The sequence below is a fragment of the Cyprinodon tularosa genome, unplaced genomic scaffold (assembly GCF_016077235.1).
Source record: "Cyprinodon tularosa strain WSP-4 unplaced genomic scaffold, ASM1607723v1 ctg185, whole genome shotgun sequence".
NCBI classification, from domain to species: domain Eukaryota; kingdom Metazoa; phylum Chordata; class Actinopteri; order Cyprinodontiformes; family Cyprinodontidae; genus Cyprinodon; species Cyprinodon tularosa.
The window spans coordinates 877335-893222 of record NW_024038643.1 but is presented as its reverse complement, the minus strand read 5'-3'; the positions used below and the strand labels follow the sequence as shown (position 1 = coordinate 893222).

General features: G+C 36.1%; 2 protein-coding genes across 2 annotated transcripts in view; one reads left to right on the top strand and one right to left on the bottom strand.

The window, feature by feature from the left end:
- The window catches only part of psme4b (proteasome activator subunit 4b), a 58462-nt gene extending 51145 nt beyond the window's left edge, over window positions 1-7317 (top strand). The window contains exons 46-47 of the mRNA XM_038282574.1: window positions 35-168; window positions 7183-7317. Coding sequence (XP_038138502.1) covers window positions 35-168; window positions 7183-7317 — 269 coding nt within the window. The remainder of the gene's footprint in view (window positions 1-34; window positions 169-7182) is intronic.
- A 5197-nt stretch (window positions 7318-12514) lies between these two features.
- Window positions 12515-15386, bottom strand: chac2 (ChaC, cation transport regulator homolog 2 (E. coli)). The gene is made up of 3 exons (XM_038282508.1): window positions 15084-15386; window positions 13242-13277; window positions 12515-13164 (listed from the first exon to the last, which is right to left on the bottom strand). Exons 1-3 carry the CDS (start codon window positions 15216-15218, stop codon window positions 12787-12789), a joined length of 549 nt encoding a protein of 182 aa, XP_038138436.1. The 5' UTR covers window positions 15219-15386; the 3' UTR covers window positions 12515-12786.
- Between the last annotated feature and the right edge of the window lie 502 nt (window positions 15387-15888).

Sequence of the window (15888 nt, the reverse complement as noted above, 5' to 3'; positions counted from 1 at the left end):
ACGCTCTGTATGTGTGTGCGTGTGTGTGAGGCAGACTTGGTGAGGCGCCACGCCGGAGTGCTTGGACTCAGTGCGTGCATCCTGTCAAGCCCCTATGACGTTCCACAATGGATGCCGCAGATCCTGATGGACCTAAGCGATCATCTCAATGACCCGCAGCCTATAGAAGTATGCACACACACACACTTACCCATACACAAACGACAAGCTTGAATGAGTGTAAGAAAAAAAAAAATACAATTTCATTCTCCAATTGAGGAGAAAATTATGTCTTTGGCCTTTCTTCAAGCGTGAACCAGACGCACAATGTAATCCGCAGAGCAGACAGTGTGCTGCTGAGGATAATTTAGTGCTTGTTGAAAAGTAGGGGATGTAACGAGTAATAAATAAAAGCATCTGGGAGTATATTTATATGTAGAACAACTAGGCATTCTATTACAGAGGATACCTGCACAAAAGCCCCAAAAAAGAGAGTGATTAGAAAGAGGAGTCATGTCTACAGGTTATTCCTATTTCTTAACATGTAACATGAAATTCAAATGTATTTTATGGGATTTTTGAATTGAAAATAACATAGCAAGGAATATTGGACTTGAGAGGATCCATAAGTATAATACAGACTAGAAAATTCCCAAAGGAAATTTTAAAGGGGTCTGCCGTCAGCCATGTAGGTTTGGCTGCATAGCCGACTTATGTCGCCTTGCAAGGTTTAGGCTACTTGGTTTGCTATAGTTTGTGGTGAGTTGTGGAAACCATCTGCAATATTTAATCAATACTTTTTCTCCAGTTATGAGGTTAATAGAGGATTTATTACAGTGGAAATGAGAGGGTTTTATTTTGTAGAGTAGTGGGAATCTTATTCTGAAAGTGGTTGTCTGTTATGGATAGGGTCAGACTCACCAGTGATGTGAAATCCAAGTTCAGTTGTTTAATGTCTTTTTACCTGTTATTAGGTCAATAGATGCTTTGGAAATGGGAGGCTTTTATTTTGAAATTGGGTATGTTGTGAAAAAGAATTTCGGAGTTTAATTACCAAGTGTGGTAGAGTTTGGGTCATATCTGTAGTTCAGTAACAGAAATATTTAGGACGATGTAAAAATATTTGGTCACTCCTGCATTTCTGCTGGAGTCACAGTGAGAATACATGTAAAATTGATAAAACATTCAGTGACTCTTGGGGACTCTGATTTGAAGAAAAACCATAAATCCTCCAGTAAATACAGAGATGTGTGAAAACAAATTCTTCAGTCTACAAACTGACTGTACAATAATGACTGTAGAGCAAAGTTTTGGGGCATGAGAGTGATGTAAAAATATTTTCTTGATTTTAGAAATCTTTCCCTTTTCACTCTGCTGTGTGACGTCACCACTCTAACTCTAGTTTTTTTCCTCAAACTTTGTGGTGCTTGAAGGATGATTTTAAAGAACTGGTAGCAGTTATGAATATACTGTATTCAGTTTTGGGACCATTAATGATTTCTCTATAAAAAGAGCTTTAACTGTGTGTGTAGGCGAAAGTATAATCACTCAAAAATATGGGATTTTTAGATCTCCTTTCTTTCTTCACACCATTATTTCCTGTGGGGTTTTTAGGTGTGTTTTTTTTTTTTTATCACGTCACCATGGTCTCCAACCGCCTGATAGAGTAATAGCACATATGTTGTGATCGAGCCAGAGGCGTAGGCACAAATTTTGGTGGCCAGGCAATAACCAATGTACACTTAGGGGTGGCCGAAAGTAGATAGGCACCAGAATCTATAGAAAATCCATATTTTCTAAATAAAGACAAACTATACTTTCAAACATCCGTCCTTTTTAAAATTCTTTCAGGTTTGAGTTTTGAGTGAACATCTTTTCCATTGTCATTACTTACCTACTTTTATCCGTAATTCTGCATAAGATTGATATTTACAAGTACTAATATCTAAATAAATTGATTATTTAATGAATTTTTATTAAAATAGTTATTTATCTATGATTTCACTGAAGACTCCTAGATGACTTGCAGAGACACATCATTTTCTCTTTACCACATAAAACACAAAATCTATTTATGAAAAGAGCATGAATTCTGTACTTACCATCTCTAATGTTGGTATATTGATGTGCATAATTAACCACAGTGTTTTTGTTGTCAATGAATTGTTAATGTATAAAAATCTAAATGTTTTGAATATTCCAATTGAGAGTGTTACTGTTGCCACCATCTGTATTAGAGTGAAATAAATGGTAGGGGTGGCCACAGGGGTGGCAAATGATTGGCTAAAGGAGGCCATGGCCACCCCTGGCCCCCCATCTAGCTCCACCCCTGTTTGCATGCAAGAGTTGGGGCTGCGTTATTCTTGAGGGGGAAAAAAAAGCTATAAATAAAGAGATATTTTCGTCCATGAAATAGTAATAGGTACCTCCATACTATTTCCACAATTAGAAATAAATGATAAATAGGAATTTGAAAACAATGATGAACAATGAACCTTTTCTGTGAAGGCCTCAAACACCTATCCATATCAGATGAAACAGAAATTTATTTTTTAGACATATATTCACTTGAGTCAAACAATCAGGTCTTTTGTAAGACTATGGAGACCTTGAATACATATTGAGAAGGAACTTCAGCCATTTGATTCAGGTGTGTGGAAGCATATCCTAAAGGTGTAGAACACCAGACTGTTAGGACTGGATTGAAGACTCCTGCTCTACCAGAATGTCTCCTTCTGATGGTCTCCTGACTGCTTGAAGATTGAAGACATTCAACACTACTGCTGTTGTCCTCAATGAATAAGTGGATATACAGTAGATGATGGATGGATGTATTCGTATGCGCCCCACACTTTTCAGATTGTATTTTTTTTATATTTATATGAAATAAGACAGCGTAAAATACATATTTTAATTTGTTCAAAGCTTTAAATTCACTATATTGCAAGAATAACATTTGGATTTAAAAGTGTGATTACAGCTACAAAATAATCATGGATGACTTGAATTATAGAGCTTTCTCTGTAGGCTTAACAGAAGCTGTTAGCACTCCTTATTGGACTTAATGCATAAGCTATGTGCATCATGAATAAAAACAGTCACTCTTTATTGAAGTGTAGAGTTGGAAATACTTGTCTGGGGTACCCATAGAGAAACTGAACTGAAAAAATCAGCACATTTAGTTTCACATAATGTTACACTCCACTTTTTCAGGTTTAGAGTTAATTCTTTCTCTCAGGAGCTTTTGCTAAGAAATAACTCGTCTTTGTTTATAGCAGGACTAAAGACTACTGTCAGAGACTCTGACTGCCCCATTCACACTCTACTACTGTTTAAGGTTTTTTTGTTTTTCCCTCAACATCATCATACCTCATAATTACTTCAATTATAAAGGGGATGGGTTGGATAAAAACAGAGGGTTTCATTTATTTGCAAAAAAAACAAACCCTACAAACCTATTGATTTCAAATGCATCTTGTAATGCAACAAACTAGAAAATGATTCATTAAAATACATACACTAGTTTACTAGAATTGATTTACAAATATGCGAGTTTGGGTTTTTCTTAACTGCTCTGAGGGCAATAGTGTAAAACAAACATGTGCTATGTTTAAATGATGAGGACCTGTTTGAGTTTCACTGATCCACTACTTAATTTCATGTTTTATGATTTTGTTGAATTAGATGACTTTTCACTCAGAACTTGTTTTACTCTAAATAATTGCTACCCTGCAGTTTTTTGAAGTTATATCTGGCACTCTAACATAAATAAGTGATTGCTGCCTCATTCGTTTTTAATCAGTGTAAACAAGTTGGATGATTGCTGCCAAAAAACGACCACTGCTGCTGGATTCCGTTTTGAATTTTTTTAGATTGCTCCAAATCTGCTTTTTCTTTCCAATTAAAACATTAAATTTGTTCTTATTGTTAATTTTTTTTTTCTGTTTCGTTAACTCCACTAGTAGGAGAGTTTGTGATTTTGATAAATAAGATTTTCTTAACAATAATAACTAGAGGCTTTTAAAAGTGTGGAAATATGCTTGTTTTTCAAACCCTCCATTCATCCATCTTCTCCCACTTCTTCTATCAGGGTTGCAGTGGGGCAAGTGCTTATCTGTGGCAGTCTATGGGACAGAGGCGGGGTACACCCTGGACAGGTCACCAATCTGTTGCAGGGCAACACAAACACATAAAAAGAGATTGCAGAAAAGCCAATTAACCTGACAGTCATGTACTGTTGACTGTGGGAAGAAGCTAGTGTAGCCTGAGAGAACCCATGCATGCATGTGGAGAACATGCAAACTCCATGCACAAAGACCACGGGTCGAGAATCCAACCTGGAACCTTCTTGCTGCAAGGCAACCCACTTTACAACCGTGCAGCCCATGTTTTTCAAACCTCATAACAAGGAAGAAAGCATGAAAAAAAAGATGCTGTCAACATTCCATTTTATTCAGGGTTTTATCACAATTATGGAAAGGAACTGAAATGTCCCATACTGATTGTCAAGCATATCCATTTAGGTTAATTAAACTGGATTTGTGTCTTCAGTTCATATCTAAGACTTTATATTTGTATATACCCAAAACATTTTGTGCGCCCATGGTGCTTCACAAAAGTATGTACTGTAGAGCACTTACTTGTAGTCATGTTTAATTTTAGCATGACGACACTCAATTTTCTGCAGTAGATCAGATATCTGTGATCGCTATAATCTAAAGAGTTTTTGCCCTCAGCCTAACTAAATAAAACTCCTATCCAAGCATCCACAGACCTACCCACTCTGCCCAAACCTTGTGTTGACATATAATATTGATTGTAAGCAAATAAGTGTTTCCTTTAGAAAGCACTCTCCTCCATTTGTAGATCACTAAAATAGGAGTCTTCCAGGTAAAAATCACATTCCTAGACGAAAATGTAATAGCGGATTTTCTAAATTACATTTGTGCATCTGAAAATGAATTTCAGAATGCAAAAAACAAACTTTTATCAGTAAGAATTAAGATCTATATATGTAGAAACGTTAACACATTGTAAGGGGCCATTTTGACATTCATCAGCTTGACTGAATATGTTTTCATGATATCTAAAATACATTTCTTCACAATCAAAATAATACAAATGCTGACCAGTAACAATAGGAAGATGGAGATCTAAAATTAATTCCTAAACTTCCAGAATGTTTATTCGAGATGTGAAGAATGTAATATTGTTTGAAATGTTCAGTTGGACAAGGAAACAAAAGTTTGTTACAGATATGTTAAATACATAATTAGTCAAACTAATAACTATCTAAATGGCCTGCCATAGTCTGTTGTGGCCACAAGAACATTACGGGGAAAACTCATCCCAATAAATGGCTGTTATTATACTGGCGGTTATCAGTCCCATAAAATGGCTTCAGATTCTGCCTCCTTCTGCTCAGTAGGTTGTTATCATAGAATAAATCCTCATTCTAACCCTAAAGTAATTCCTTTGTTGTTCTGCAGAATTAGTCAATCTAATTCTGTGACCTGAAAACAATTTCAGTAGTTCTTCATGTAGTGTAAAAGAAAATCTACGTCATTCATATTAAGCAAACCAAAAACAAACAACTCTGATATCCTGTAAACTGACTTGTAGAATCCTCTCCCTATAAATATTTCACTCTCTGTGAATTATTGCCGATCATTCTTTAATAATATCCTTGTCAAAGGGACATGTGATATTTACACCTTAGTTTCTATTCTTTTCCAGCTTTTAACTGGTTATCCTCCAGTACTGACCCTGAATTTAGCTCCCATCAATTTTGGCCAGCTTGTCTTTCTCTTTTGGCCTAATTTAACTTCAAAGTTCTGTACAATGTCCGTCCTGACATGTTTGGTGTTTTCTTTGTCCTTGGTAGCAGGTTGCTCAGTAATGTTATTCAACATACCTCTAAGGCCTTTATAGAACAGCTGAGATTAATGTGAACACAGATGAGTTTAACTGATTAGGTGATTTTAAATGCAATATAAGATTAAAAGAGATCTGAATTAAAAATTAGGTCATCCTTTTTTTGTTACGGTTGTGGTTGTGAAACAAACAACAAATGTTCAAGAGATGTGGATTTCATTTTCAGGGTACTGGGGATTGAAACAAGTTGAAATTACAAATAGAAGCCACTAGCGTTTTGTCTTCCAAGCTAGAGAGGGAAAAGAAACCATCCAGCTTGCAGCTCTGTACAAACATCATTAATAGTGCATGATTTATACTGGCTCTGAAGCAACATATGCTGACATTTTTCAAGAAAGGTCTTGTTTATTTCAGGTTTATTTCAGGCTTCCTCCTGCATTCACTGCAGGAGCAGCAGGTCTGCACTAAAAGGTTCTTGGAGATAAAATTTGCTCAGCTGTTGAACAGAGGGCCTGTAGTATAAAAAGCAGGATTAGTGGCTTAGTGAGGTAAAAATTTTAGGTTCATCTTAGGGATTTTGTGCCACAAAGCTGCTTCACTGCTGATTCAAGACAAGAAATCGTTGAAAGGAAAACAACAGTTACAACAGTACCATAAGAACGCCGAAAGAATAGAAATCTTCTCTTATTTTTTAACTGATAGTGTTTGTATGGCTGATATTACTTAGAGATTGATCACCAATAGCCTACAGAAATGCTGATAGCTCTAAAACTGCATTCAAATTATGCTTAATGATGTTAGATTGATCAACTATGCCAGTAAAATAAAAACAGTGTATTTATACACTTTTGAAGAGCAGAAGTTTAAGTATATTTTAATATTATTATTAACTTTATTTCTGTCAAATATGTTTTGAAAAACTTTTCAAATCTGTCAGTACTTTTTACATTTGCAATTTTAGTTTTTGTTTTTACAATTTATAAATTAAGTCTTTCCTCTTTTAAATTACATTTTACACAGCTTTTCTCTTTTTAATTTTGGACGTGGGATTACAGCATTTAAAAAATACTTGTCCTTTATTCCCAATGGAAGATCCCTTTTTTCTGTGTATAATTATTTTGTAAATGTTAATTTGAGGCTCATAAACTCACATATTTTCGGATGCTTTTCTAAATTATTGAGGGGAATCTGTAGAAAGAAAAAAAAAAAAAAGCATGTGTGAAGTTCCCAAAAAATGGATGCGCAATCACAGATCTCATTAGGTTCAGGTAAACTTATTTCAGTTCCCACAGATTACATGTGTTCATGTTTAACCCTTTTGCTTTATAGATGACTGTGAAGAAGACCCTTTCAGAGTTCAGGCGCACTCACCACGACAACTGGCAGGAGCATCGGCAGTGCTTCACAGACGACCAGCTTCTGGTGCTCACCAACCTGTTGGTGTCGCCCTGTTATTACGCCTAGACATTCATCTGCCTTCCTTACTGACTGTCAGCTACCACAAATAATGCCACCTTTGAGCACTGCTGGGAGCTTCCGGCTGTGCAGTCAGTGATGATAAAGACTCATCGTTAAAGGGGCAGGTCTCTGTCTGGACCCTCATATGCTGCTGCTGGCTCTTAGCCGGAAAGCAGCTGGGTACAGAATGATTTTCCGTTACCATGTTGCTCAGTGGGGGTTGTTTTGCTTGCTGAGCGCCACAGCAGCCCCTAAGGAGGCCACAGTAAAGATAAAGATGTGTATTCAGTCTCTCGCTGGTCTGATCTACACCAAGTCTCCAGATCGTACTCGTCTTTATTCCACCATGTCACTTTACTGTCAGTCATCTTGTAAAAGGTCTCTGAATTTTACAGTAATGAGAAAAAACCGGTACACCATATGAAGTGAAGCCTTAACTTTAAATTATTTGTTTAACAGCACTTAAAAAAGAAAATAAAACTGGATAAAAAAATATACAAGTTAACAGAAAAAAATTCACTAAGGCTTTTCATGAGATCATGCCTCGGATGCATTTACCATTTTGTTTTGGATCGTTGTCATGTCAATGAAAATCCACTCTGCTGTGGCTTTAATTACCTTACAGATGGTCTCACATTTTCCTCAGCATCTGCCGATACGAGGCAGTTTTAATGATAGATCAAATGTTGGTAAATCTGGCCAAGTTCAGATGCAGCAAAGCAGGCTCCGTAAAAGCATTTTGTTAAGCTAAAAAAATCTCTCTGTAATAATCTAGTGTAAAATTAATCAATCTCTTGTCTCATCTGTCCTCTCTTGGAAAAAAAAAACCTTTATATTTTTTTCTTAAACTAAACATGGTGTCCTCTCAATTTAACTTGAGCACCTTAATAACTGTTTAAGGGTCAAACAGGGCAGGGCTCCTTCATATTGCTGTGTAATAAGGTTTTCCTCATGTGCCGCACATTGAAGATATATATATATATATATATATAGATATATATATATATATATATATATATATATATATATATATATATATATATATATATATATATATATATAGCTATATGTGTGGATGCTGATATAATGCAACTAATAGACCTACTTTACATCAGTAAAAATCATAAAATAAAAAGCAGAAAGTGATCTCTGTATTGTAAATAACACATTATATTGTGATAGTGGCTGTTTTAATACTAAACACACAGTTGTATAATAAGAATCACAAGCTTTACATCACAGTTTGGAAAGTGCTCTAACACAAATGCTCATCTTCCTTCTGCATGAATAGCTTTTAGTTTTGTGCCAAAAGATGAAAATTGTAACTTTGTTCAGAAGCCACTGCAGCCAATAAACCTAGATAAGTGCTTAAACATCTCTGTGCTTGTCTAAAGAGGAAAAGGGGATCGCAAATAGAGCTGTCAGTCGCTTGTTCCGAGTATTGATTTCTTTCTGACGCATTGCTGTTCAAGTTTGATGTGTCTGAGATACGGTGGCAGGAGGAGAAGAGGCTGATGGCTGATGCTGGAGCGCTGGTAGGTGAAGATAGAGAGGAGAGGTGAGTGTGAATACATGATAAATGCACTATAAATCCGTTCTCATTTGAAGTTTTATTCTCATCATGACCACAGATTTTTTACGCTTTGAATTTTTACTTGAACCATTTTATTATGAGCTTGGAATGATGATACAGCATACATAAAGAAACTACTATTTGAAAACAAATAGGGTGTACAAAGTGATACTCAAACTCAGAGTCAGAAATAAGGAGGTAGAGATAGATTTCTGCTTCGTTTATCCATTGAAACTAAACTATCTCTCAAGTTTAAGGAAAAATAGGTAAATGATTCATAAGGAAGTGAAGTTTACCCAGTGTTACTGGTCTTTGTGAAGGTAGTTGTAATAATCTCTATTAGGTAATAATCTTTGGACTAAAGGAAAGGAGATCCAGATTTAGCTCACAGCTTCAGCTACTACAGCTAGAAACCACTAATTATGGCCAAAATCACGATGTACTTAGACCTGAACCTTCAGAGGCTCATAAAGGCAGCTATTGAGTCAGCCTTTTACGACCGGAAGAACATTTCCAGAATTAAAGACAAATGTTTAAGCAGAAAAACTCATTTATGCATCTTTATTAGACTTAATTATTGCAACAGTATCTTCATACGTTTACCTAAAAAGTCCATCAGAAAGCTGCAGCTGATCCAAAGCGCTGCTGCTCATGTTCTCACTAGAACTAAGAAAGGAGAACACATCAGCATGGTTATGAAGTCATTCCAAAGGCTCCCTGTTGCTCAGAGACTATACTTTAAAATCCAAATCCCAATCTGTTTGTCTATAACTCACTGAATGGCACCTATGTTTACCTTACAGATTTGTTGTCAGTGTATTAACCTTCCAGACCACTCAGGGATTCTAGATCCAGTCTTCTCTGCACACCCAGAACTAGAACCAAACATGGAGAAGCAGCATTCAGTTGCTATGCTCCACTGATCTGGAACCAACATCCAGAAGACTCTAAAAGTGCTGAAAGCCTGCATTCTTTTCTCAAAGTTAAAATCCCTTTTGTTTAGAGCTGCCTTTGAGTTAAACTGTTAACTACAGGTAGGTACAATTAGTTAAAGGTTCGGGTCCGACTGTTTTATTTGTTTTACCAGATGCTTTCATCATGCTTTTATCTGTACTTGCTTTTATTTTTCTTCTATTTTATAGTTTAAATCATGTACCTCACTTTAAATGGTCTTTTTACTGAATTGTGCTATATAAATAGACCTGCCTTGCCTACATGAAATTAGACAGAGAGGAATATTTGCAGGAGACAATGTTTGAAAGCTAATAAGGTAACACCTGACCAGTATGAGGATGAAAGCATCTGCATGAAGGGCTAATACAATGCCAGCGGTGCTGGTAAATTCATTAAAGTGGATCAATGAATGCTTCAGACAACAAATTCCACTTTTCTCCCCATCAGAATTGAAATCTTAATGCTGGATAGAAAATTATAGCCACCCACACAGATGAGCCAAAAGGGTCTGGATAAATATTTTATTGCTAGACAAGTCAAAAATTGGGCTGTCCTACCACAATTAGAAGTGTGGTAGGACCGGTGGTATCTTTGCTTCTGTCACCTTGAACCCCAGTCGGCCTCGGCAGATGGCCGCTCACACTGAGGATGGTTCTGCTGGAGTTTTCTTCCTGTTAAAGGGGAATTTTTCCTCTCCACTGTCGCTATACAAATGCTTAGTATGAGGGATTACCTTCAAGTCAGTGAGTCGATGCAATCAACTGATTTTCCTTAGATAGAAAACTTTGAATCAATTTGACTGTATGATCTAGTGAACAGTAAATTGCCTTGAGATGACACTTGTTGTGAATTGGCACTATATAAATAAACTGAATTGTAGTGGTGGTGGCATCACTGGAATGAGATTTTTCCTCCGGTACTACAGCTGGATTGCATTAATTAATATGAGGACTACATCAATCTTTACCTCAAATAGCTAGATGATTATTGAAACCTGGAAACAGCAGAGTTCCTGCATGTCAGTGATCCAAAACACACAATAAAACAGGTTTAAAGTAAAGCAGAACTATATTAATCTTTTATTAAGCCAAGATTTCTATCCTGACAAAAATATATTGAAAAGTATTAATACAGATTAGCTCTACCATTTAATCTAATGGGAAAAGTGTTTGGTTTAGCTGCAACTTACCACAGGAAATCAAACCAAAAATTATTGGAGGACTTTATTTTTTGAACTACATATACCTACATTTCAACTATGTGTAAATAAAAATTGGAGCAGCACATCATCATGAAAACTATTGCAATATATCTATAGAATATTGCAACAATGTTAATCATAGATACGGTGAAGAAAATAATTATTTAAACACCCTGCTATTCTGCAGGTTATCCCACTTCAATCATGGAGGGTCTGAAATTGTTGTAGTAGGTGCATTTGCGCTGTGAGAGACATATAAATAAATAAAAAATCCAGAAATTACAATGTGATTATTTTTAACTGTTTATTTGTATGATACAGCTTCAAATAAGTATTTGAAAACCTGTCTATCAGCTAAAATTTTGACCCTCAAAGACCTGTTAGTCTGCCTTCAAAATGTCCACCTCCATTTATTATCCTAAATTAGATGCACCTGTTTGAGTTCGTTAGCTGTATAAAAACACCTGTCTACCTCATGCAATCACAGCAGACATGCACCTATGACAATTTCATACCCCTCCATTATTTCTAGGTGAACTTGCAAACATAGCAGGACGTTAAAATACTTATTTTCCTCACTGCAGCATGAATTTAGTCTTTTCCATCATAATTTTACCATTGTGGTCTGTGAGCTTTAGCATCTCAGACCCTAAAGCTGCACATACAATGCTGTAAGTCCAGCTGGTCCACTAAATGGACGGCATACAGGGTAAGAATGCACAAATATCCAAACACATTTCCCCTTTTGCAAATACTGACACTGCAATGATTGAGATTTGATACACTGTGCAGTTCTAATCAGGATCCGAATTGCATCCTTTGCTATCTGGAGTATTTTTTATTTTTTTTTATGTTTTATAAAGAATATTCTTTTTTTATTTTTAAGGAAAAGTCAGGCAAAACATTTTTCCATTTTCCATTTGATCTTTTCCTTCCTTTTCTTCTTGCTTTGATACAGCACACGGTGATGTTTCGTCACAGCAAATCTGCCACAGACTTAGTTTGAATGTAGGAAAATATATTTGTAACTAAAGGAAAAACAGAATCGATTATGGATAAAATACCAAGTGGAATGCACCATTTTTAATGGAAAAATATGCGTTAAGAGTGTGATTGAGAGAATGAAAAAACAGGGCTAACAGTGGTCCGTCTGGGTATGAAAGACCACCCTAGCCATCATCTTCTGAAAGCCTGTTATTTGTCACAGCAGCGCTGAGAGCTGAGCACTAACATTAGCATGTTAACATAGCGATCTTCACAAGTTGAAGTTTACTTTGTAAATATGAACCCTTTTCACTATCATTATGTGCTGCAGTGTTGATTAGAGCTTTCAGTGACGCACACAGGACCTCCTAGGAATACCCTTCTGTAGGGATTGGGTTTGCCACGAATTGTTTTTTTGCCCTAAATTGTTGATATTTGAAATAAAAAGTGATTAAATCATTATAATCTGCGAAACAAAGTAAAAAACATTCTTTGTTTTCTTTGCTTTTATTAAAAAACATATTGAAGGTCATGTGTGGGTAAAGCATTTTAAACATCCATTTGAACACATTGTTTACCTGAGCAATGTGTTTTTAGAAATAGATTAAAATTAAGCATCGGTTCTTCTACCTAAGGTGCAATCATGAGTTTAACATTTCTTTTAAAGACCAGAATCATTTCAATTTCTATGAGTATTTTTAACATTGACGAATCTGGTTTTCTTAATAAATAAAATGCTTTATCTAATCTTGACAAACTATTTTCATTGTTTGTTGTTCTTTTGTAGCCGTTCTCTCACTATTGCTTCAAGAGAAAACAGATGCCTGTCTGGATCCTCAGGCATGGTAGACCTCACTGCTTCAGCCAGCTGGAACAGGTACTCTGTGTTTTTACCACTCGGACCAGTGGATTTCAGGATCTGACTGGCTATTTCCTCCAAGGGAGCAGGGCCGAGGTAGTTTGGGTTGTCCTCGTTGCCGATGTACAGCAACGTCGGGCTCGGCGAGTGGTTGGACTGAGGACGGGGGTAGAAGGTCACCGTGATGACCTGGTAGCCGCCTTTTTCGCGGTAGTCGAGGTAGCTTTTTACCTCCTGCTCTTGGCCTGTCGGAAGCTTGTAGGCGACGCCCCAAACGCACCCCTGCAGAAGAGGTTTCTCATAAAAACCTGACATATTGAGAAGCTGTTTAACACTTTTAAGAGCTGCTTTTCACTCACCTCAGGATCTTTAACCAAAGTAACAACACGACCAGGCTGCAAAGAAAACAAAAAGAATCATCAGTTTTTATCCAACCATTAACTACAGATACAACTCAATGTATAAAATAAATATTATAATAATATATAATAATAATAATAATATTTTTATCATTTTAAGTAATATCATTTAAAAGGCGAAACCTAATATATTATAGATTTATTATTACAAATAGTATAGCAATTTCAACTCAGGTTTCAGTTTGTTTTGATGATTTTGGCTGACAGGTTATTTAAAAAAAAAACTTTTTTTCTTAAAAAGCTTGTGTATTAAGATTAGGGCTGTAACTAATGATTTTTTTGCAAATCAATTCATCTGTTTATTTTTCTGATTAATCGAATAGCCAAAGGTTCCTTAAAGAATACTTTTTGCAAAATTAAGCCACTTCAGGAGTGCAGGATAGAGCATACTGGTAGATGAAAAACATTTTTTTTTTTTTTTATGTTAACTGCAAATTTGTTATTTATTTAATACAATCTTGGTATAATTACCGCTCTAAGTGGGTTGCTCTGTCAGCTAAATACATGTCTTAGAGTCTCTATACTCTAGTTAACAATTAATCGATTACTAAATTAGTTGAGGATTATTTCAATAATCTATTAATCTGATTATATCAGCCTTAATTGAGATACAAATATGTGATGACCTACACTATGAGGAAAGCCTCAGAGGATCAACAGTATTGCATCAAACTACTTTAATGGGGAGATGAGTGGAAGGAAAAAATGTTGTAGGGGAATGCACACAACCACCCCCCCAAAAAAATAAGAGTACTGTTTATATGATTAAATAACATATTTTGTTCACATTTTATGCTGCATCTGCTTGTAGTGCAAATTTGAAAAAAGAGAATGAATCCATAAGCTTAAAAAAAACAGCTATGAAGGGTCCCCTAGACATCCACAGTCACCCTGCAGGTGTGTCAAAAGACGCAAGTCATGGTGAGCCGGTATTAGACTGGGTTAGGTAAGGACAAGTCAGCAGGTTATGTAAAATGCAGACAACATTCCTGTGATATGAGCTGTCATTTTTCTGACCCTATTGATGCCCATAAACAGTCTAATATCCAGAGACCCATCTCATTAGACCTGAAGGGTGGAGAAGGTCTTTTATCTGCCTTCCAGCTGAGTTTGGCAGGGCTTCTTTTTTTCTCTTCAGCAGAAGAAAATGACCTGATCGTCATAGAGCACATAACTAAGCATATAAGAAAACACACAAAAAAAATTATTAGCTTGTAAGAATCCTGTTGCATGTATCATTTTTGGTCCTGTTTAAGTGCCTAAAATGCTTTAAACTTTTACCAACATGCACACTGCTTTAATCTTTTTGTTTCCATCGATGACGGGTGTCTCCATAATGAGTTCACCAACAGCTGTTGCATCATAATCTGTGACCTGTCATATATTGCAACCCTATGGATCTTACATGTATTTCATCATAGATTACTAAACTTTGGGTTTAATTATAGGTTTTGTGATGCATGGGTCACAAAACATGAAAGTTCACAGAATAAGGTATAAAACCAAAACCATATGGGGTCTTTCATGGAAATGTGCTTCAGAAAATGATGAAACCACGATAAAAACTAAGAACTAGAAAATTATTATCAGAATTTCATACGAATCTCAGTTGTTAATGTGTTGAATGAATAAACGCTTCATTAAGGTTTAGTTTCGAATTATTTATGAAGTATTTTGGATATTTAGTTAGAACTGAAGATGGTTGGCGGGATAATCTCTAACTTCATCGTGGCCTTTTCCCTTTTCTCATGAACTATGACTGAAGTAGCCGAAATCACCCACCTTTCCCGGGACTCCGCGGTGGTCGGTGCTGCCCTGCCAGAACCGGCGGCTGAAGCCCTTTATGTAACCGACTCTCTTCTCCTCATATGGGAAGTCCACTTTCCAGATCAGGGACCCATAACCGAAGACCCACATGGTGACACAATCAGGTAACTGTGCGTCAATGTCAACTGGACGGACTGGTACCGGTTTAATTTAAACATCTACGGCTTACAACGACGGTCCAACCTTTATAAAAGCCGGCATGTTTACCTTCCGCTTAACTACAGTGTAACCCAGGAACCAACAGTCAAACTAACCAGATAAAGCACCTATATCTACTTCCGGTTTGTACCTTTCGCTATAAATGCAGCTTATAAAAAGATGTCGCGAATTGCTCTATATAAATTTAACCTAACATTGGGATGTTATTAAAAGCGTTGTTTTCTTTCTCAGGGATTAAACGTGTCACGCTCGCTCATTATTTATTGGTGATTTTTTTTTCGAGCGCTTAGCTTTTATTTTGAAGGGGAAAACTTTATCCCGGATGTCTTTAACCCTTTTAGTTTGAAACTCTTAAAGAAAAAAAAAACAACAACTAAAGAACATCTTCTTAGGGAAGAGGATTAGGGCCACTGAAAAACAAAACCAAAAAAGTTAACAAATTTTTAAATTTTATTTCAGTTTAATATTGGGAAAAAAGTCAGAATTATGAGATTAAATTCAGAATTCTGACTTTTTTCCCATATTAAAGTGAATAAAATGTAAAAGTCAGTTTACTTTTTTTATTTTTTAAGTGGCCCTAATCCTTTTCCGTACATTTCTG